The 24573-nt window shown below is 37.6% G+C and overlaps 1 protein-coding gene and 1 long non-coding RNA gene across 28 annotated transcripts in view; one reads left to right on the top strand and one right to left on the bottom strand.

Moving 5' to 3' along the window:
• Positions 1 to 24573, top strand: part of LOC136031053 (collagen alpha-1(XVIII) chain-like) — a 442617-nt gene that overhangs the window by 337855 nt on the left and 80189 nt on the right. For all 27 annotated transcript variants that reach the window (XM_065710278.1, XM_065710277.1, XM_065710270.1 and 24 more), the window contains one exon: positions 1721 to 1788. In XM_065710278.1, coding sequence (XP_065566350.1) covers positions 1721 to 1788 — 68 coding nt within the window. The remainder of the gene's footprint in view (positions 1 to 1720; positions 1789 to 24573) is intronic.
• Positions 1 to 24573, bottom strand: part of LOC136031057 (uncharacterized) — a 56745-nt gene that overhangs the window by 7717 nt on the left and 24455 nt on the right. The window contains exon 2 of the long non-coding RNA XR_010618421.1: positions 14975 to 15284. This is a non-coding gene — a long non-coding RNA (uncharacterized LOC136031057). The remainder of the gene's footprint in view (positions 1 to 14974; positions 15285 to 24573) is intronic.

Genomic DNA, 24573 nt, shown 5'->3' with positions numbered 1-24573 from the left:
GTATATTTTTTACTAATAGAAACGTTAGTTAAAAATTAAAAGTTATAGTTGCCTTTTTATGTAACCGAAAAATTGGAGGGCAACTAGGCCTCCTTCCCCACCCCTTATTTCTCAAAATCGTATGATCAAAACTAAGAAAAAGTCATTTAGCCAAAAAAGGAATTAATATGCAAATTTCATTTTAATAGTCTGTTAATCTGATTCAATACAAAAAATTCAATAAGATTGGACAAGTCCTAAGGTGGAGAGCCAAAATCAAACATGCATTAATTCAAAAACGTTCAGAAATTAAATGAAAAAAAACTAGTTTTTTTTAACTGTAAGTAAGGAGCGACATTAAAACTTAAAACGAACAGAAATTACTCCGTATATGAAATGGGTTGTACCCTCTTCAACGCCTCGCTCTTTACGCTAAAGCTTTTAATTGTTTTAAAAAGTAGAATTGTGGCAAAGAGTCAAACTTTAGCGTAAAGAGCGAGACGTCGAAGAGGGGACAACCCATTTCATATACGGAGTAATTTCTAGTCGTTTTAAGTTTTAATGTCGCTCCTTACTTACAGTTAAAAAAACTAGTTTTTTTCATTTAATACAGTCTAGTGGCGACGGAAATGGAAAGAGTATGTGTTGCCAAGTTGTCAAAATGATGTGTTTTCAATACCTCCGTAATGACTTGGGGTATAAAGTTGGAACTTTCAGGATACTGAGAGAGGGTGAGCAAGAGGACGATGAATTACGACTTGGAAAAATGGATAGAGCTAAATCAAGACGCTTCGCACATCCAGGTTATTCAAATATCATATCTGCAATGTCTCGAGAAGGGCTCGGGGATGGAGTTGAAACTATTAGGTAGTACAGGACAAGGAGGGGAGGGGCAGGGATTTTGGGAATTCAAATTTCTGTGTTGAACGGGCGGCGAATAGTTGTGATGCAATTGCCTCCATTCACATAGATTGAGAAACTACTGCATGATTCTGTTTCCAAATGTTTTTTTTCGCAGGAGACAGAATCTATTAAATATATGAAAGGTGTCACCACCTCGTCAATACCTCGCTCTTTACGCTAAATTTTTTTTAGTGCTTTTAAAAGATTTTTTTATTCTAATTAAATGGCCTTTGTGATTCAGGATTTATTCTTAAAGGATAGGGACAAAATTCGAACTTTAACGTAAAGAGTAAGGTATTGAGGAGCGGGCGACCACCCTCATATACGTAATAATTTTCATTCCTGTTAAGTTTTAATGTTGCTCCTTACTTTCAGTTGAAGAAAAACTTGTTTTTTTTTTAATTGCGAAAAGGATAGCTGTGTTTTGAGGCCCACTTTGTACCTACAGATTGAAAAAGTTTTGCGATTCCGCGATGGTTTCCCTCTGATCACTTTAATCCCTTAAATTGACACTAGGATTTGCAATTAGCCCAATCCCAAGTTTCACGACCCTCGTGCTATACGGATATATAGATAGGCGATAAAAAGTAATGATAACATAAAAAAAGATAATGCACTTAAGACGCTTTACTCTTTCCTAAATCTACAAGAACTCCGAAAATTATAATTGGTTCATCTTGGTTAATTGTGCGGCTTGTATTTAACATAAGTTGACTCTACAGTATTTACTTGCATTACTTCCATGTATACTTATAACATATATGAATATGCTCAATAACGTTTTAATGATGGTATTTCGACTCTTTCGAAATTTCTATTCCTCTTGTTATATTTTCAGGTGACCCCGGCAAAGACGGACTACCAGGGCAACCGGGACCACAAGGACCGCCAGGACCACCAGGGCCTGTAAGTTCTCATTGAATAGTTATTCACTTACTCTTGGACAACGTCAATATTATTGAAAACTTTTATTACCCATGGTTTGTCCAGCTCAGGGGTCATATCAACCTGTTCACTAACATTGCTCGGGTTTCAATGTTTTTTGTTTTTTTTCCAAGAACCATTCTCAATAATTTCAAATTTTAAAAATAGCATTTGTAAAATCATATTCAGGCAAGTGTTTCAATAAGAAATTTCAATAGTGAAATACCGTTGGAAGAATTTAAAAAAAATTATCAGAGTTAGTCAAAAATAAGTTTCTTACGTATGTTTCATGCGTATGCTTACGGCCATGTCTTAATATATAATATTAAGCATACGTATGTTTCATACGTACGCTTACGAGTGCTGGACAATAACGCAGTCGTTTGTTATTCACAAAAACAAAAAGGTAAACCTTTTACAGACTTTTAATAGACTATGTGGACTGTATATAAAGAGCCAGCTTTAAATTTTGAGTTGTAAATACTCTGTAATAAGCATGGGTTCAATTCAGGAAAACTGAATTCACCAATTCAGGAAAACTTTCAATTTCCAATTGAACCATCCCTCTTCAAAGCTTCTACGACCATCCTTTCTATGCGAAGGGATGAGAAAAAAAAAATACAGATAGCAACGATACCCTTTCACCCATTTGGGGCACTTGTTATGAGGAGGGGGACGATGATTTTTTGGATTTTTTTTTTCTCTGAAGATGCAAGAAAATTTATTTTTCGATGTCTAGGAAGAGGGAGAGACTTTTTCACAAAAAAAATTATTTATCAAAATCTAGATCTATTTATAAAAAAAAATGCCGCCTTTGGTAATAAATATTATTCTCTAGAAAATCCTTACGTGCGGGCAAAAAGTGTCGAAAACACCAGAATACTTCCGTGTCCGAGGAAAGCACCAAAATTAGCTGAGGTGTACTTTCGAGCATGCTGTTTAATATGGCTTGATTAAGCAAACAAAATTTTTCCTCGGAACGCCGCTAGGTGGCTCGAAATCAAAGATGGCGGTCGAAAATACGAGTTTGTCAAAGGAGAAGACATGGCCGTACAAATAGGTTAGTATGGAGTAGTTGATGCAGAAGTTCTGAATATCAGCTTAAAATAACCTAAGTGGTATTGTAGTGCCATATTTCAAAATGAGAAGACATGGCCGTTCAAATAGGTTAGTATGGGTTAACCGATGGAATAGGTTTCGAATATGAACATAAACATACACCACAGTGACACAAAGTCCCACCAAAAGAGTTTTCTATTGAACAACAATTTACAACGTGAACATGTAACAAATAATGAACAACGTAACAACAATTTTGGAAATTGGGAATTTTTTTCTGAGAAGAATGACTGGTTTCATTGTTTTTATTACGAATGTGTTTGTTTAACCAGCAAAGCTGTTTTCAAGCCTCAAAGCCCTGGCCAAATAGCAGTACGGACAGTTTGCGAAGAAACGCCTCATTCTAAGCTCCAAACCAATAACAGCTCAATTGGTCAAGAATTGCATTGCCATATTTGAGGGGGGGGGGGTGTATAAGAAGAAAAGACCAGCCTCAGCGAAAACTCAGCTCAGCACCGCTAGAAATGATGAATCACTGTTTGGATTACTTTACGTGGGCTGTGTTGCACGAAGAAACGACATGGAAGACTGTTTCAAACACGAAAACAGTCATCTACTGGCTTTGACGTCTAATGGCCCGATTTGTGCTGGCAACAGGGCTGAACTTGCAGATGTCTTAATCAGCTTAACCCCAACTGATGAGGTTAACGTTCCAAATGTTACAGCGAAACTGATGGACGCTGCTGCTGAGGTTAACGTTCCAAATGTTACAGCGAAACTGATAGACGTAGCTGCACTGGTGCGAATGTTGGATAGTAGTGATGTCTCTTTGCTTTTAACAAGGCCCACAGCCAATACTCCTTTCTTCCTTTAATGATTTGAGGTGAACGGCGACACCCCTAAGACGCAGGCATTATTAATTTTCTAAGAGATGCTGGGGTTTGTTACATCATAGGGAACGTTTTCTAAGGGATGCAGATGATTCTTATGTTTAAAAAAACCTACGAGGCGCAGAAAAAAACCTTCAGGGGCTGCTAGTGGCGAATCTTCAAGACGCAGGACCTTAGCAATTAATTCCATTGGGGGTCCTAGCATCCAATTTCACATGGGGAGGGGGGCTAGCGTCCAATTTCACTGGGGGATCTAGCATCCAAATCCGTTTGGGGGACCCCTAGCATCAAATTTCATCGGGTCCCCTAAGCTAACCACCGGGGGCCCTAGCATCCATTTTCACTGGTGGCCCTAGCATCCAATTTCACGGGAGCCCTAGTATCCTATTTCACCGAGTCCCTCACCTAACTTCCAGCCCCCTTTCTCTAATTTTATCGGCACCCCTAGAATCCAATATCACCGACCCCCTAACCTCACCTATCCAACGGTGCTCTAGCATCCAATTCAATTGAGTCCCTAGCGAGTAAATCCAGCAGGGTCCCTTAGCAACCAATTCCATTGAGGTGAACCCCTAGCAGCCAATTTCACCGACAAGATGTTTTTCAAGACTTTTCAAGATTTCTTTAGTTCTTACGTAATAGGGAATGCTTACTTATTATGTAAGTGTTTTTATAAGTTTGCAAAATATTTGTTGAAACTTCCGCCTTGGTCAAGCAACAGCAGCATATCAAGGAAGTATGGAGTGGCCGAGCCCGTAATTGCCGTGCAGTAGCGTCTACTGCGATATAGGCAAGATCTTGATCCGACAAGTGATATGTATAGACTTCTGATATAGATGATAATCTGTTGTTGATTACGGAGTGTTGTGCATTGTTTTTGTTTTTTTTTCCCGATTTTTGGTACTCTATATTTTCTGTATTTATACATTATGATGGGTAGTAAATTTAATTAATATTGCGGGTTGCTCTTAGTGCTTTCTATAGTAATAGATCTTTTACTTTGTTCGAACTTGAGCGTGCTATTACAGATTAAATAAAAGCAAGGTATCTTTATGGGTAGAATATGTTACACCTTCATATAGTATCAAAAGTGTTTTCTTTTCCTCTTCACTACAAAGAATTTTACACTTATATTAAGGGCACTCTTGAGTGAGCATACCAAGGTACATGGGCTACAGGATGGTTAAATTGCATAAAAGATTACCTATCGAAGTTCTAACCTGGATCAATAAATCAAAAGATACAAACTTTCATTGTACATAAAAATTTTATTAATAAAAACAAATTTAAAAGCTTTATTAAAACACACAAAAAAGCAGTTCAAACTCAAAAAGAGAAAAACTAAATACGAAAAAGCTTATAAAGGATAAAAAATAAGCAAACAGAATCACGAATTGATGAAAGGCAGAGAGGCTGAGGGGGAGGGTTTTTGTTAGAGATAAATGTAAACCTTATTAAGTGTTATTTCTGAGGGGTCTTCATGAAAATCCCTCATCTCTTTTGACCTATTGTTATATTTCAGTCCCCCCCCGCCGCCAAAATATTCATTTAGCGTCTCCCACCTTAAGTTTAAGTTGTAGAACCCTTTAGTTCAAGCAATTCACGCCACCATGGCAATATGTGGCTGCCCAGTAAAACACAGAAAAAACAGTTGAAACTCAACAAACGAAAAAACAAAACGTGAAAAAAGCTTACAAGGGGTAAAATATAAAAGAACCCCGAATCAAGAAATGTGAGAACACTAGCATTCAATTCCACCGGGCCTTTAGCAAGCTATTCTACCAGTAGGGCCTGGAGGGAGGCTTGTCATTAGAGGTAAATTTAAGCCCAATTAGGAGCTAATTCTGAGTGGTTTTAATGGGAATGCCCCCTTTTCTTTGAGCCAGGGTTAGGCTTATTCAGGCCACCATGACAATATGCGACTACCCCACCCTAGCAAGCAATTCCAGAAGTGGAGGGTTGTTATGAGAGACAAATTTAGGCCACATAAAGATATTTTTGAGGGTTTTAGTGAAAGTACCTCGTTTCTCTGACTGAGCCTTAGATGTCACTCTACCTAAGTCAAAAAAATTCTTTTAACACCCCCCAACTTAACTTTAAGCTGTAGAACATGTTAATCCAAGCACTTCCCAGCCATTAGTTGTTATTTCATTGCTAGGAAAACGCCCCAACGTATAAGCTCTTATTAGCGGAATGTGATATACAGATTCCATTATTCAACTTGGAAGAATGCAGTTGTGAGAAATACCTGCATTCAATGCATGATCCTGAAGATGAAGTTTGATATTTCGCTCAATGAGTGCCTGAGAAGATACCTGATAAAGAAAAATGCATCAGATATCCGAATAGCGAATTTTAGCTCCTTTTACCAAGGAGACTGAAAAAGTGGCAAAGGCTTAAGTGAATCTAACCTTGCCTATTGGACAAAAATTAAGTAAGAGCTCTTTTAAGGGTTATAAATGTTTTCAACTCATCAAAATTTTCTGCATAAAAAAGAATTATAGATGAGTTGACTGAAGGATGAGATTCTGTTTATGGTATATATGGGATTTCTAGGAAAAAAATTCTTCTGGATTTCTAGGGCCTGGTCATGATTTGTCTGTATTGATCTTGATTTGTAGATCTTGTCCTTGACTTCTTCGGATTGGTCTTGATTTTAGAGATTGACCTTGATTTCTAGAGTTTTCTCTTGGCTTTTAAGGTTTGGTCTAGATTTCTCATCACCGGTTGCGATTTCTAGACTTTGGTCTTGATTTCTATGTATTGGACTTTCAAAGGTTTGTTATGGATTTCTACATGTTGATTTCTTGATTTTTGGGAGTTCGTCTGGATTTCTAAGCACTGTTTATGATTTATATAGTTGCTCTAAATTTCTAGTTGCTTAGATGTTGCCTTTTTGATCTCTTGGTTTCTTCGGATTGGTCTTGATTTTTAGAGATTAGCCATGATTTGTCAGTTTGGTCTTTATTTTTGCGAATTCGTCGGGATTTCTATGGTCTAGTCATGAATTTTATGTATTGGTTTTAATTTTTTATATTGTCCTTGATTTTTTTCGATTGTTTTTTTATTTCTAGAGGTTAACCTTGATTTCTAGAGTTTGGTCATTGTTTTTATGGTTTGGTCTGAATTTCTATGCACTGGTCATGGTTTCTAAGGATTATTTTGGATTTCTACATGTTGATTTCTTGATCTTTGCGAGTTCGTCTGAATTTCAAAGCATTGGTTATGATTTATATGGGGTTGCTCTAGTTTTCTATATATGGGCTCTTGATTTTGTTGGATTGGTCTGGATTCTTAGGGGTTGGCCTTTTGATCTCTTGATTTCTTCAGATTAGTCTTGATTTCTTGAGTTCGTTTGAATTTCTAGGGTCTGGTCATAACTTGTATGTACTTGTCTTGATTTTTAGATGTTGCCCTTGATTTTTTTGGATTGGTCTTAATTTATAGAGGTTGACCATGATTTCTAGAGTTTGGTCTTATTTTCTTACGGTTTGGTCTGGATTTTTGTGCACTGGTCATGATCTCTAAGGAATTTTTTGAATTTCTACATGTTAATATCTTGATTTTACGGCTTGGTCTTGATATCTATGGCTTGGTTTGGATTTCTAAGGTATACCCTGATTTTTATGAATTCGTGTCGATTTCTATGCGTTGCTTATGATTTACAAGAATTTTTGTGGATTTTATGTATTATTTACGATTTCTAGGGGGGGCTATTCGGTATTTCTATATATTTATCTTGTTTTGTTTGTTTTTGGGGGGAGGGTTTGATTTCCATGGTTTTGTCCGGATTTCAAATATAGGTCTTGATTTTAGAGGTTGCCCTAGATCTCTACAGTTTGGTCATGATTTCTATGAATTTGTTTGAATTTCTACGGCTTGGTCTTGATGTCTATGGTTTGGTGTGGGTGTCTACATGTTGCGGTAATAAGAAAAGGGTTTGTTCAAGAAAATGTTTTAAATTCTGTAGTGTGTCAGCCTCTTAGTGTCACAGGTTTGGTATTGCCTTGGAACATCACAATCTAACAATGAAATGGCAAGTTTCAGCCTTTCAAATAAAAACAATGGTCATTTTTTAGTTTGTAATCTTATTTTTGAGGGAAAATGTTGAAATAACCTTAGGAGTGATAATGCGTGCCAGAATGGTGTCGTCGGGGCTTTTACATTTTTAAGCGATTGTTTCTAGTGCAAAAGAATATTTTTTGCAGGAAAATGCCCGAAAAATGGCATATATGCGAGAATGCCTGGTAGAAAATGCCATGTGTTAGCCATTCAGAGTCACAGGGTTTGAAGTGCTTGGACTAACATGTTCTACAGCTTAAAGTTAAGGTGTTAAAAGAATTTTTTGACTGAGGGTGATTAAAATCTTACAGTCAGTCAAAGAAACGAGGTATTTTCATTAAAAGCCCTCAAAAATATCTCAATGTGGGTGAAATTTGTCTCGAATAACAACTCTCCCCCTTTGGAATTGCTTGCTATGGTGGACTAGCCGCATATTGTCACGGCGATTTGAATATTCCTAGCCGTCAACCAAAGAAACTAGGGTATTTCCATTAAAACCACTCAAAAATAGCTCCTAATTAAACTTAACTCTAATTACAAGCCCCCCCCCCATGTAGAATTTCTTGGTAGGCCCAGCCCTGGTGGAATTGCTTGCTAATGGCCCGGTGGAATTAGATGCTAGGAGACCGGTGGGATTCAATGATAGGGTTTAACCTTTCTTTAACTCATGGTTATTTTACCCCTTATAAGCTCTTTTTCACTTTTTTTTTCATTTGTTGAGTTTTAACTAATTTTTAAATGTTTTACGGGGCAGCCACATATTGCCATGGTGGGATGAATTGCTTGGACTAACATGTTTTACAGCTTAAAGTTAAGTTGGAATGTGTTAAATGAATTAATGAGGGATTTTCAGTAAGGCCCCTGAGAAATAACTATTAATAAGGTTTAAGTTTATCTCTAATAACCACCCCCCCCTCTGAAATTGGTTGTTAGAATCCCCGCATTTGTTTAATTCATTGTTAATTTTGCTTGTATTTTATCCTTTATAAGCTTTTTTCACGTTTTGTTTTTTCCATTTTTGAGTTTGAATTGGTTTTTCTGTCTTTTAATAATGCTTGTAAATTTGTTTGTACTAATAAAATTTGTATGTACAATAAAATTTTGTATCTTTTACATTGATTGGTCCTAGCTAAAACTTCGACCGGTAATCGTTTGCGCAATTGAATCATCTTGTAGCCCATGTACATTGGTATGCTCGCTCAAGAATGCCTTTAATATAAGTTTGAAAATCTGTGAAGTTAAGAGGAAAAGAAAAGAAAACTTTTGATCATATATGAAGATGTACCACATACTACAAAGAATGATACTCTTTATTTTATTTCATTTCTTATAGCACGTTCAAGTTTTAATAGAGTAAAAGACTCCGTTACTAAAAAAAATTCGCTAAGAGTAACCCGCAATATTTTCTGGTAATACTGTCTAAAAGCATACTTAAGATGCATGTTCATACCAAATTTAAGTAATTTCCAGCGATCGATTTTCCCCTCGGCCTCTCAATTGTTGCAGCCATATGGGAACAGGCAACTCATTCAATCATTCTAGTATGCACGAACAGGGATTCTCCTAGCGTGCGATAGGTTATCATGTAGAATATATTAGCCGAATCAAAATATAAGAAAGACTTTTTTAGTCCAGCTATCTAGCGCTCCATTCCATTGAGGGGGAATCCCTTTCGAGTCTTATTGTGGACAAAAATCTTTAGTTGATAAATATTACCTGATTAAAAAAAGAAAAAAAAATGAAATCTCTTAAAGTATTATGTAACATCTCATGTGTACATCGTCATTACGTAACACCCCATGTGTTCCCTCCACAGTTATAATCGGGGATCCCCCACGGGGCCAGAAGAAACAATTCACGTTAGAATGCGTCATCCTTACCATAAGTAAACATTGGCTATTATATAAGAACTAAAGAAATCTTGAAAAGGTCTTGAAAAACGTCTTGTTGATAAAATTAATTTCTAGGAGCCCCATCCGAAGGAATTGGATGCTAGAGCCTCTTTTGCAATTGGTAGCTAAAGAACGTTACAGGAATTGCTCGCAAGGGGCCCGGTTTTATTGGAACTTAGGGCCCCGGTGGATAGTTGAAGTTAGGGGACCGATGAAATTTTATGCTAGGGGGTTCCGATAGATTTGGATGCTGGGGGGCTGGTATTTAGGTTATTGGCCTGGTGAAATTGGATGCAAAGGCTCCCCGTGAAATTGGATGCATTTGTCCCCCGCCCTGGTGGTCATGTTAGGATCTTATTGGATGCCAGGGCCCCTGGCGGTTAAATTAGGGGGCCCCAATGAAATTGTACGCTCGGGTTTCCTCAATGGAATTGATTGCTATGGCCCCTCATTGAAATTGCATACTAGGGCCTCCGATGGTTAGGTTATGGGGCCGGTTGGGATCGAATGCTACGGCCCCCAATGTAATTGGTTGCTAGGGTGTCTTGAAGGCTCCCTACTAGCGGTCCCTGAAGTGTTTTCTTCTGTCCCTCGTAGGTTTTTTTTAGACATTACAATCATCTGTATCTCATAGAAAACCTTCCCTTGATGTGAAGACACCTGCATCTCTTAGAAAATTAATAACACCTTCGCCGTGACGGGGTCACCGTTAAATTTAAATCATCAAAGGAGGGAAGGAGTAGTAGCTATGGGCTAAAGATTATTTTTTACCAGAAGATTCGATTGCTCTCTTTGTGTTCCTGATTAAATTACAATTCTTAGATGCTTTAATCCGTCCGTTTAGCTTCTTTTGATTCATCCACAATAAATAAAGAGATGAAGAGTTAACAAGTATTTAACTAATTTTGGTTTAGCTAATGTAAACAAAGGCCAGAAATTAGACGCATCTTGGTCTCATACTTAGGCAACTTTTACTGTACAGACTTTACTACTCTTAGGCCTATGTCGTAATGACATAACGATATTTAAAACTGTTGCATTAAATACTCCACTCCAGCCTGTTATATCGGGATTATGAACCTCACGCGATTCAGAAAACTGACGTTTTGTTTCACTATCTTTGATTTCAGAACCCAGGCGGAAAACGAGTCAATTAATTTTAGACTCCAAGAAGATCAATGGTACAACTAAGGTATATTTATATGCATATACGTGCGTTTTTAGAATCTGAAGTACCGATTGCTTCTAATCCGCCCTTTTGAAGTTATTACTTCTTGTTTTAAAAGCACCTAGCAACACTACGGTACAACTAAGGTTAGTTTCACGTTCATATTGGGAACTTCTGCCATGTTACCTCATAATGGCCTACTTGAGTGGTCGTATCTTTTCATTTTGACAAAATCATATTTTCAACCGCCATCTTGTATTTGAGGCACCTAACAACAGCACGGTACAACTTAGGTTATTTTTAAGCTCAATTCCGGAACGTGTGTCATCGATTACTCCATACTAGCCTATTTGAACGGCCATATTCTCTCATTTTGATAAACTCATATTTTCGTCCTCCATTTTGGCCTAACAGATCCGAGGAAAAATGTTGCTAGCGTAATCGAGCCTTATTAAACGGCATGATCGAACGTACATCTCAGCCAATTTTGGTGCGTTCCTCAAGCACGTATTTTGGTGCTTTTCGCCCGCATTATACAAAAGGAATGTATTGCAGACAGTTCCACGATCCTTATCAAAACCGAAGTTTTATGCCCAATAAATTTATATGTTTAAAGTAATTTCAGTATGTTTACCATCAAGATAAATTCTTATCAAAATTTACATGTATTTCTTTTGGTAATTATCTGACAAGCTCATGTTTTATTCTTCACATAGTTAGCTGTCACAAAACATACAGCAATGCGGAACATTAAATGATATTTCAAATATTTTATATGTCCAAATAATGTTATGAAATTGTCTATTTCTATTTTATTTTGGCATCCTAAGTTGAATGCTTGAAAATCTTAGAAATGGAAAATGTTCATAGCTTGAAGTTCTGTTGGTTTGGGGAGAAAAACATATGGAACTGAAGATAATCTGGTTTTATTATTCAACCAAATAGTAAAAAATATCGGGAATCGAGGAATCAAGAAAGTAAGTTGTAACCTCTTACGAGATCGAGCAACATAACAGTATTCAGTAGCAATTGTAAGCAAAAATAAATAAATAAAAGCGCAAAAGATGTTATTATACTAAAATATTCTAACCAATAGAGAAGAGCCTATAGATATATCTCAGTATTTAAAAAGATTTGTTAAAAGAACTTTCTTATTGGTTTCATATATCGTTTCTTTCTCAGTGACTATTATAATATCTCCAGAAATCACTGAGAAAGTGGCAAAGTTCTTATAATGCCTGTGATATGCTGTGTTTATAAAAAAAAACTAAAACACGTATTGATTTGCACGTCACGACGGCTTCAATACTGCCTCCACTACGTTATTTTGTCAGTTGATCTATGTTCAACTCTAAGGAGTCTATATAAAAATAAGTCATTTAAATAAGTTCATATAACATAGATGTTTAATATGGATACATATTCTAAAGCTTTATTAAACTAATTTGATTCATTTGATCCTTAATAAAATTACATAAAAAAACAAGTTTTTTTAAATGAAAGTAAGGAGCAACATTAAAACTTAAAACGAACAGAGATTACTCCGTATATGAAAGGGGTTTTTCCTTCTCAACGCCCCGCTCTTTACGCTAAAGTTTGACTCTTACTCTTAACTCTATTTTTAAAACAGTAAGAAACTTTAGCGTAAAGAGCGGGGCGTTGAGAAGGAAAAGCCCCTTTCATATACGGAGTAATTTCTGTTAGTTTTAAGTTTTAATGTTGCTCCTTACTTTCATTTAAAAAAACTTGTTTCTTATGTAATTTCTGGACGTTTTCGAATTAATGTATGTTTTGATCTTGGCTCTCCGCACATAAATAATTAAAACGAAATTTGCATATTAATTAATTGCAATTAATCGGAAGATTTTGAGAAAAAGGAGCGAGGGAGGAGGCCTAGTTGCCCTCCAATTTTTGGATTACTTAAAAAAGCAACTAGAACCTTTGATTTTTTACAAACGTTTTCATCGGTAAAAAAATATACGTAACTTACGAATTAACTTACGTAACGAGCTTCTATATTCGTATGTTTTATTGCGTTTATGAGGGGGTTCAACCGTCGTTGATACCTCGTGCTTTACACTGAAGCTGAAATCTTGTCCCAATTCCTAAAGAATGACCTCTGAATCAAAGGCCGTCGAATAAATAGCTGAAATTACTAAAAATACTTTAGCGTAAAGAGTGAGGTATAACGAGGAGGTAAACCCCTCACATGCGTAATAATATTTGTTCGTTTTAAGTTTTAATGCTGCTCCTTACTTTCTGTAGAAAAAACTTTTCATATTTTTTTCCTTGTTTTTTCAAATAATGCTAGAAAATCTTGCGCCCCCTTCATTGAAATTCTCTTCCCCCATGAGAAGTTTCTCCATGGAAATATCCTCCCACGTAACCCCCCTTCCTCAACTCTCCCCCATAAACCAAAAAATCCCCCTGAAAACGTCTCTACACTTCCCAGTAATAATTACTATATGTAAATACAGGTCAAAGTTTGTAACTTGCTGCCCCTCCCAAGGGGAGTGGAGGGGAGTAAATCGTCCCTAAAGACATAGTTATTAGGTTTTTTGATTATGGTGAATAAAATGGCAATCTCAGAATTTTGATCCGGTGACTTTTGGGAAAAAATGAGCGTGGGAGGGGGCTTAGGGGCCCTCCAATTTTGTTGGTAACTTAAAAAGGGCACTAGAACTTTTAATTTCCGTTAGAATGAGCCCTTTCACGACATTCTAGGACCACTCAGTCTATACGATCACCTCTGGGGAAAAAAACAAAAAACAAACAAAAAAAACAAATAAACACGCATCGGTGATCTGTCTTCTGGCAAAAAATGCGAAATTCCACATTTTTGTTGATAGGAGCTTGAAACTTCTACAACAAGATTCTCTTATACGCTGAATCTGATGGTGTGATCTTCGTTAAGATTGTATGGCTGTTAGGGGGTGTTTCCCCCCATTTTCTAAACTGCAGCAAATTTTCTCAGGCTCGTAACTTTTGATAGGTATAACTGATCTTGATGAAACTTATATATTTAAAATCAGCATTAAAATGCGATTCTTTTGATGTAATTATTGGTATCAAAATTCCATTTTTTAGAGTTTCGATTACTATTGAGCCGGGTCGCTCCTTACTACAGTTCGTTACCATGAACTGTTTGATTAATGTATAGTAGCGTAACTAATTTGATTCATTTGATCCTTAATAAAATTATGTATAGTAGCGTATAACTGCGCATCAACAATCATTAAGGGGGAGTAGGGGACTTTTGTGTAGGTTGTGGATTGTATACATTCGTAAATGACATTTTGTGTATATACATTGTGTGTTTACATTTTGTAGGCTGGTTAGTACCATATACGGGAATAACATTGCTACGGTTAAGGAAATAAGGCTAGTAACTAGTTTCGTAATGAATCAGGTTGAGATAACTAGGTCACGTTCTGTGAATAAAAGATGACATATTGCCAATATTTCTTCTTTTTGGCCGACCATTCTTGGGCAAAACTTCTTGGGAGGGTGTAAAGAGGAAGGCTTTAAATAAATTGGGAAGAACGACGAGCGTCAGCTGTGTTGGTGTCAGAGAGCTTGATGCTGCAGTGAGTTCCAAGTAGTAGTAGTAGATCTCTTTTGTTGCTTAAATTAATCAAAAAAGAAGTTTTCAAAGAAAAATAAAGAACATTATCATAACTTAAGAAGAGCAAAAGTAATGTCCTGTATTAAGTCAAACTTAAAGCGCCCTGAAACTGCTGTCAAAGATTAAATAAACTCCAAAACAAACAGAAATTAAAATAAATAATCACATTAAAAACGAAGGAACCGATATTGATATAGTTGAATAAATAAATCTTGAAACGTGTAAAAATTAAAATGAATACTAAAGTCAAACTTAAACAAACAAAAATTATTTTGAAAAGGAATTGTCTTTTATGCGCCCCCTCCCTGATCGTAAGTCTTTTAAACTCTATTGCGTCATTTGTGTCTTATTAAAGCCTGTATTATTCCGAACAGTGCGATTATTTTTTCAAAATATCAACATGTATTAATATGTTAACTATATTAATCAATATAACTGGAGAGAAGTACTGAAATGGATATTATTTACTTACTTAAACTTAGGCCCTCCCATGTCTTGAGGCACATAGGGCAGCAGCTAATGACTTCCACGTCACTTGGTCCTGGGGTAGTGACCAGAGCTCCTCCATTGACCTAATTGCTGTTTATCTTTTTCCTCTAGTCCCCGACCAAGGGTTATATGCTGTCTACTGCTTCTACGCAGACCAGGTGGTTTCCACCACATCATGTCATATTAGAGTCTGTCCTCTGTCATTCATGTCATATGTCCGCTGTACCACCAACGTTTCTTACGAGTTTCATTAGAAACAGAAGCTGCTTGGTGAGGAAAAATAAGTGACAGTACTAAAAGGATTAAAAAAATAATTAGGCTCCAGGTGCTGTTAGTGTGGTAAATTAGTTTCTTAAATATGGATGTTATGAGGCTAGAAAGGAGCTACTGAAGATTATAAATATGATTTTTGTAAAAGTGGAAGTGCCTAGTGATTTTAGGAAAACCATAATTAAATTACCGTATAAGAAAAGTGATACTTACTTCTATCTGTACTTGGGTCACGTTCGAGCCTTGTCCAGGCCCATCGTGGCATCCAGAATTTGCCGACAAGCGTCCCTCCATCGTTCTCTTTCAAGTGCGACTGGCCCCATCAACTGAATCCATTGTTTATTCCAGCGATGCCCGTGCTTCTTGAAACCTCCCATTGGCTCGAGGTCGGCTCTAGCTGTCGATGACCATGTCTTTTTCTGTCCTCTGGGCTTCTTCTTCCAGTGCCTAAGGGGCTAGCATTTCAAGCACTGATTGCTGAACGAGTCATTCGGTCGGCGCAGTGTATGCCCGAACCACCATAAATATCTCGCTTTGACAACATCTGAGACAAGTGGTATATCACCACATCTTCTTCTGATGACATCATTAGAGACGCGGTCAGAGAGACGCAGGGCAAGAATACAGCGCAGACACTTGTGGAGGAAGACGTTCAGGTCATTAGCTTCCCCAGCTCTGAGGGGCCACGTTTCGCAACATAAAGAGGTACAGAGAGGACCAACGCGTTATATATCCAAAGCTTTGTTCGAAGGGAGGTTTTTTTTTGTAACCAGAGACACTTCCGAAGCTAAATGAATACTGTCCAGGCTGTGGAGATGCGGCTTTGTATTTCGTCTAGAGCTTCGCCCTTTGGATTTATTAGGGAACCTAGATGTTTGAAATTCTGGACCTCCTCGATTGGAACACCATTTAATGTGATCGGAGTTTCATCTAGCCCACAGGTACGCATTGATTTTGTTTTCAATTGGCTGATCTTTAGTCCGGTAGCAAGGGATCTAGCCGCAATGTCGTCTATCATGAGCTGTGCTTCTGTTACAGACTCAGCCAAGATATCTACATCATCGGCATAATCAAGGTCTGTTATTGATAGTGTTTGACTGACTGCCATACCTTTGTATTTATCATGGGTCTTCATGATCTGGTCGATGACAGTGTTAAATAAAAGTGGCGATAGGGCACAACCCTATCCCACTCCTTCGTTAATTGATAGTCCTTTTGAGATGTCTTCCTCTGCTCTCACAAATGCCCTCGTTCCCTCCTAATAAGCCTTAATGAAACGGACATTTTTTTCCGGCACTCCATCATCCCTCATCGCATCCCAGATAGCGTTTTTCTTCACCGAGTCAGAGGTGGTGTTCCAGGATCTGTCTTAGGCTATAAATGTGATCGCATCATCCCATACCAGGTCTCAATCCTGCTAGATTTGGCCGCGTCCGACCGTTCCTTATATTTCTGAACCTATTCAAAACTAATATTGTAAAAACTTTTGGAGAAATTGGTATCAGGGAAATTCCTCTGCAATTTGTACAATCGGCTCGATCCCCTTTCTTAAATGCAGGAATTATTACAGAGGTCTCACTCTTCAGGAATGTATTCATTGTCCTAGACATCTGTAGGTAAGTTGTGGAGCTCATCGATAGCCGCTGCTGGAAGGGCCTTGAGAAGTTCAGCTGGTAATTCGTCAATGCCAGGGCTTTTATTATTTTTCAGTAGTTTTATTGCATGGATAATTTCTTCTCTGCTTGGAGGGGCGATATTGTAATCTTCATACACGGATGGTGGCTCAGAACTGTTGTGGGGTGGAATGGGCTGGCTGTGGTCATTTTCTGGTGGGTGAAGGAGCTCGTGGAAGTGAGTACACGAACATTCCATACGATCTTCTTTGCTCGTGTGGAGCTTGTTGTCCTTACTAAGTAGCGTTTGGTAGATCTTTGCTTCTTTTTCCCGGTTGATTTGCCTAGGAGCTGGTAGAGTTTCCGTGCATCATTGTGTGCAACAGCCTTTTCCATTTCACAGGCTACATTAGATCAGTATGCTGGTTTATCTGCCTTAGCAGATTTGTGACAATCTTTTCGGAGTGCTTTAAAAGAAGCAGAGTGTCTATCGGTCATTTGTTTCTTCCTTAAAGAGAGTTCCATTGTCTTCTGTGAAATCCATCTTTTGGCTTTTTTTTGTCCCTTACTCCGAGAATTTCTATAGTTGCCTCTTTCACTTGATTTCGGAACTTGTTCCAGCGCTTTTCTAAATTTAGCGATGGGTTAAAATTTTCTTGCTCTGTCATGGCTCTTGTCTCGGTCTCAGAGATTGCTTGATTGGTCTTAAATTCTCGGTAATTATCTTGCAATGCCTTAAAATGGTTTGTGAGTTCGAGCATAAAGGTCTCTTTAATTTCAGGGAGTTTGAGTTTCTCTATGTCTAGGATGCGTCTAGGGGAAGATATTTTTTTCGAGCTGAGTCTTAATCTAACTTTTGATTTAGTAAAAAAAAATAATCGGATCCACTTTTTGATCCAGTGTCCGCCCCTCTGTATACGCTCGAGTCTTCAGTCATTGACTTCCAGCGACGAGAAACGAGTAAATAGTCAATTTGATTGCGGGTTCGACCATCTCGGGATCTCCAAGTGTAAGTGTGGCACGGTTTGTGTTTAAGCCATTTATTAGCCACACTAAGATTATTCAGCATAGCAAACATGAGAAGTCTAGCTCCGTTAATACATCGGTCACCCAAACCGTGGTTGCCAATGGCCCATTCAGAATTGTTTAGTCTCGTGCCAATCCTGGTATTGAAGTCACCACCGATTGCGAGAATGTCCTTGCGAGGAATTTTGTTCAGAGTCAGTTGGAGGTCGGCATAGAATTTGTCTTTCAATTGGTCAGTGGTGTCACGAACAGGGGTGTATACAGATAGTATTGTCAGACTGTTACTCTGACTTTTTCAACGGGCCATCACAATTCTGTCAGACACTGCGTCAAAGTCCATAAGTCCTGATGCGATCTTGGCTGTCATGATTATTCTCACTCCTGCGAGGCTGGATCCATCCGTTGGGCCAGTGAACAGAGTGGCCTTTTTACCCGAAAGGGCTATTAGATCAATTGTCGTTCGTCCATTCAATCTTGTCTCTGAAACACAGAGTATATCTAGGTTATATAGATAAAATTCTTCAGCTACGAAGGCTTGCGTTAGTGAACATTCGATTGAACAGAGGTTCCAGCAGCCGATATTCAGGCCTTGTCTCCTTGATGAGATGGTACCTAGCTCATTTTTTGACGAGGTCGCCAGCCTCGACGCATCACTTAAAGCCGGAAATACCGTAGCCCAATTCGCTCTAATATTAGACACATTCGACATAATTATGATGTTTCTTGGGTATGATTAACCGCAGGGGCCCGAGTCCTACGGGTCACCCGAAGCCTGTTAGCCGTCACTTCGCTTTTCGTGAAGCTAGGTGACGTTTACACCCTCTCACCGCTTTGAGGTGTGCTGAAGGGTTTGCTCTACTGCCTAGGGACGGAAGGGGGAGCATCCTTGCTTGCAACACCACCACCGCTGTGGCAATCTACAAGCTTAGCTTCCGCCTTTGCTCCCACCTAGAATCAACAAAACTTTCAGGACACGGGTGATAAGAATGAGTTAGGTAATTATAGAGGGAGTAAATCACTAAGCATGGAGGTAATTTTTATAATTAGAGATGCTATAGACAACGTTTTAAGAAAAGAACAGTGCGATTGTAGGAAGGATTGAGGATGTGCCGACCAAATTTTCACTCTTTGGTTAACAATTTAGAAGTGTCTGAGTCACGAACACCGTTAGTCCTCTTTCGTATAAATTATAAGCATAGATTTTATAGATTATGACCAAGCGTTTAAATCAGCTGATAGAACAGCTTTAACGAAGATCTTGTCCTTGTATTGTATACCAGACAAATACATTAAAGTGATTAGTATTATGTACGAGATTACCACTGCTGCAGATAAGGTAGGAATTGAGGTTAGTAGCTGGTTTCAAATTAAATCAGGAATTAAGCAGGGTTGTGTTCTATCCCCTTTTATATGGATCATTTTGATGGACTTAGTCTTAAGGAGCACAGGAAAGGCAATGGCAGAACACGGAACCAAATGAGAAAGCAAAACTTTCCTGGACTTAGTTTATACTGATGAGTTAAGCCTCCTAGATTAAAGTCTGAGCAAAATGAATGAACTTTTAGAGGTTTTGCGAGTTTAGGGCACTAGAATAGGTTTAAAAATTAATTTTAAGAAGACTAAGTCACTAAACTTGGAATAAGTGAAGATGAAAAGGTGACGTTGGGCAAGGAAACGATAAAAAAACAAAGAGAGAAAAAACTCAATGAAAAACAATAAACAAGATTGTGGCCAGTAGAGAGAAAAGATGAAAAACTAAAACGACTTTTTATTTTTGTTTTGTCTGTTTGGTGAAGGCGCCTCGTTTACATACAGACGAAATTTCCCCATAATTTTAGTTCTTCATCCTTTCTCGCTACTGGCCACAGTCTCGTTTGATGATATTCATTGACTTTATTCTCTCTTTGTTGTATTTTATCATGGCTGGCCAGTTCGGCTTAAGATCTTTCAAGGGAAAGATGGATATAATGGACTGCTTCACTTATCTTGGTAATATTATTAGTAGAGGTGGTGGGTGCAGTTAAGATGCTAGAAGTGAATAGCTAAGGCCCAAGGTGTTTTTTTTTTCACAGTTGAAAATAGTTTGGAAGAATGGGAAAATAAGCCTGCGTACCAAGATTAGAATATTCGAAGCTACAGTAATGACAGTGGTCAAGAATAGTTCTAAAACGTAGGCACCCCGAAAGAAGGAGTTTGTTTGACCTTTTCGAAAGGGATTGTCTGCAGATTGTTTTTTAATACCCGTCTTACTAACCTCACTTCAAAGACAGGTAAGGAATAGATCGAACAAGTGGAACGCTTAACTTAACTTATGCGCAGTGAAGATGTTAGAAGCAGAATAACCAAGGTGCAAAATGTTTTTTTTACATTTGAAAAAAGTTTGGAAGAATCGCAAAATAAATATGCAAATCAAGATTAGAATATTGGAAGTGGCCAAGTATGGTTCTGAAGTATGAGTGCACCAAAATACGAAGGAAGATTTACTACATGTTTTCCAGAGAGCTTGTCTTGTGTACCCGACTGACTGACCGTATTTTAAACGCAAAGTGTGGTCCAGTCCCGCTTTCCACCGCTATAATCAAAGGAAGATTGAGATTGCTTGGGAATGTTCTGCAGATGAAGGATGACAGATTGCCAATTATTGTCCTTTTCAGGCAACGGTCTAGGGCTTAACGGAAAGCAGATAGTGCTCAGTTGGGGTGGGAGGATATTATAAGCAAAGATTTAAGGGAAAAAGGAACTTTGTGGGAGGGTGTAGAAAGGACGGTTTGGAATAGATCGGGACGGAGTAGGAGCTTACTTGCGTTAAAAACACTACCAAGGTACTGAAAATCCTTTTTTGTAATCCTCATTGTTCTAAATCCTCAACATGAAGGCCTGCTGTCTCCGCTTTTGACATCGCTTTTGTCCTGCTAATATTGGTCTGAAGATCAGTGAGGGAGACTTTATCTACTAGCTCATCTATTTATTTTCTGAATATCTTCTTGAAAGTAAGATATCAAGCCTACATCATCTGCAAAGTCATCATCGTGGAGTGACCGCTTAGGACCTAGTTTGATTCCTTCACGGAAACGGCACATTCTTAAGGTAAAGTCAATGACAATAGCAAAATGCGTTGGAGACAAGTTACAAACTTGCCATACTTTCGTTACTGGTTTTAATATAGAACCAATCAGTCAAGTCATTCTTTGTTTGCACTTCGCACAGGTGTTCCTCATACAGAGACTTAATCAGACTTTAAATTTTCACTGGAATTCCATAATACAGCAATACTTTCCACATGGTCCCACAATGGACCGAGTCAAAAGCTTTCGAAGTGTAAATAAAGCCGAGCAATACCGGCGCGTGTCATCCATTTGCTTCTTCGAGTAGTAATCGAAGTAAAAACCGTAGGTCCTGTTAGGAAGGAAACCATGCTGCTCGTTATAAGCTCATCATTAACTCGCCGCTGTGTTGTATTTATTATAGCAGAGTATCTTACCGCCAGCGGACTGAAGAGTAATTCCTATCTAGTTGTAACATATCGACCGTTTCCTCTTTTATAACAATTTAACAATAACACCCTTTTCCCATTCGCAAGGTACTGCACTGTCAGTCATTATTTTAGTCAGAAGCTGAAAAAGGCGATCTCTCATTGACTTTCTTCCGTATTTAAACTGCTCTGGTGGGATACCATAATGATCGGCAGCTTTTCTATTCTTTAGATTTCTAATTCTAACCTCGACCTCTTCCTGGATGATAGGGCCAGAGCTAATTCCGAGGTCGAATAGAGGTGTATCCGGAATGTTGATCGATTGATAGGGAACTAACTGATTTAATACACCAGTAAAGTACTCCTTTCACGGTTTGCTTACATCTTCCTGGCAAATAAGTAATTGCCCATTCTTATCAAACAGTTCGTGGTAACGAACTGTAGTAAGGAGCGACCCGGCTCAATAGTAACCAAAACTCTAAAAAATTGATATCAATAGCTACATCAAAAGAATCGCATTTTAATGCCGATTTTAAATATATAAGTATCATCAAGTTTAGTCTTACCCATCAAAAGTTACGAGCCTGAGAAAATTTGCCTTATTTAGGAAAATAGGGAGAAACACCCCCTAAGAGTCGTAGGATCTTAACGAAAATGACACCATCAGATTCAGCGTATCAGAGAACCCTACTGTAGAAGTTTCAAGCTCCTATCTACAAAAGTGTGGAATTTTGTATTTTTTGCCAGAAGACAAATCACGGGTGCATGTTTATTTGTTTTTTTTTTTTTTGTTTTTTTCTTCTTTTTTTTCTTTTCCCCAGGGGTCATCGTATCGACCAAGTGGTCCTAGAATGTCGCAAGAGGGCTCATTCTAACGGAAATGAAAAGTTCTAGTGCCCTTTTTAAGTGACCAAAAAATTGGAGGCCATCTAGGCCCCCTCCCACGCTCATTTTTTTACCAGAGTCAACGGATCAAAATTTTGAGATAGCCATTTTGTTCAGCATAGTCGAAAACCATAATAACTATGTCTTTGGGGATGACTTACTCCCCCACAATCCCTGGGGGAGGGGCTGCAAGTTACAAACTTTGACCAGTGTTTATATATAGTAATGGTTATTGGGAAGCGTACAGACGTTTTCAGGGGGATTTTATTTTGTTTGGGGGTGGGGCTGAGGAGAGGGGGCTATGTTGGAGGATCTTTCCTTGGAGGAATCTGTCATGGGGGAAGAAAAATTCAATGACAAGGGCGCAGGATTCTCTAGCATTACTATAAGAAAACAATGAAAAATAAACATGAAAACGTTTTTTCAAATGAAAGGAAGAAGTAGCATTGAAACTTAAAACGAACAGAGATTATTACACATATGAGGGGTTCTAAAAATACTTTAGCATAAAGAGCGAGGTATTTAGGAGGAGATAAATACCTTGCTCTTTATGCTAAAGTATTTTTAGTAATTTCAACTATTTATTCTACGGCATTTCTGATTCAGGGGTCATTCTTAAAGAATTGGGACAAAACTTACGATTTAGTTTAAAGAGCGAGGTATTAACGAGGGTACAAACCCCCTCGTATACATAATAAAAATATAAGGTTATGAAAGTTTGTTACGTAAGTTAATTCTTAAGTTACGTATATTTTTTACTAATAAAAACGTTTGTTAAAAATTAAAAGTTCTAGTTGCCTTTTTAAGTAACCGAAAAATTGGAGGGCAACTAGGCCTCCTTCTCCCCCCTTATTTCTCAATATCGTCTGATCAAAACTAAGAGAAAGCCATTTAGCCAAAAAAAGAATTAATATACAAATTTCATTTTAATAATTTATGTGCGGAGAGCCAAAACCAAACATGTATTAATTCAAAAACGTTCAGAAATTAAATAAAAAAAAACTAATTTTTTTAGCTGAAAGTAAGGAGCGACATTAAAACTTAAAACGAACAGAAATTAATCCGTATATGAAATGAGTTGTCCCCTCCGTAATCCCTCGCTCTTTACGCTAAAGTTTGACTCTTTGCCACAATTCTACTTTTTAAAACAATTAAAAGCTTTAGCGTAAAGAGCGAGGGATTCCGGAGGGGACAACTCATTTCATATACGGATTAATTTCTGTTCGTTTTAAGTTTTAATGTCGCTCCTTACTTTCAGCTAAAAAAATTAGTTTTTTTTTATTTAATCTACTACAAAAGGGCAGTAGTGCGGCTGACCACAAGCGATTTGTTTTGTCAGCATATATAGTATTCTATTGTCTCAACGATTGGCTGAAAATAAACTGAATGTTTTATTAATATATTTGGTATTTATTCATGAAAAACTCAGCAATTCAAGATTCAGGATTTTATTTAATAGTATTTTTTTATTTTTCGGTATTGAATAAAGGAAAATGTTTGTTCTTCAATAAAGCGCGAATGACGCAATTAGCCCTAGAAGGGTTACAGATAAAAGTGAGGGGGCAGTAGCTGAGTAGCTGTTTTAAGTTGACCTGAGCATTCAGTTAGATTTTTAATCGTTTTAGGCATAATGTATTAATCCACATCATTGTATGTTTTCTTCATGTTTGATGTGATTATTTATTTTAATTTTTTTTTGGGTTTTGTTTATTCTTTGATAGTTTTTTATGATCATTTTAGGTTGGAATTTTCATATGACTTTAATGTTGCTCGTCTGAAGTTATAATATGGCTCTTTAGATTTCTTTGACAAACTTCTTTTTTGGATTTTCTTTTTAATTATTTTCTGTTCCTTTTTGATTGACAAAATTTCTGTATTCATTAATATTATGATCTCTTTGTCCAGTGTTCCAGGTTTTTCGCATAACAGCTTTCGTTCAATTAGAAATCGAGGTTTAGAACAGTTCTTGAACTAAGATTTTTATTCAACGTCAATTTCTGTATAATAAACTCGAAAGAATCTACCTAGGAGAATGTTGAAAACGATTACATATGAATGAAAATGAAATAAGAGGATAAGTGTATATCAGAGGCATCTCTCATCTCTCTTTATTTCTAACTCTTTAAAACCTTCCTATTTATGAATGATGTAAGTGTTTGCTTGGTATGGAAAGTGTGTCATCCTGTCAACCCCTGGATTCGCTCAATGCCATTTGATATACCTCTCAACATTCTTAAAGTTTAAACTTCACATCCTAGCTGTTCTTGAGAGATACTTCGTATGCACCTTTTTGACAATCTGGATGCACATAGTGTC

This window comes from Artemia franciscana, chromosome 9 (assembly GCF_032884065.1).
Source record: "Artemia franciscana chromosome 9, ASM3288406v1, whole genome shotgun sequence".
Lineage (NCBI taxonomy): Eukaryota > Metazoa > Arthropoda > Branchiopoda > Anostraca > Artemiidae > Artemia > Artemia franciscana.
The sequence above is the reverse complement of the archived record's forward strand: the minus strand, read 5'-3'. Positions and strand labels throughout refer to the sequence as shown.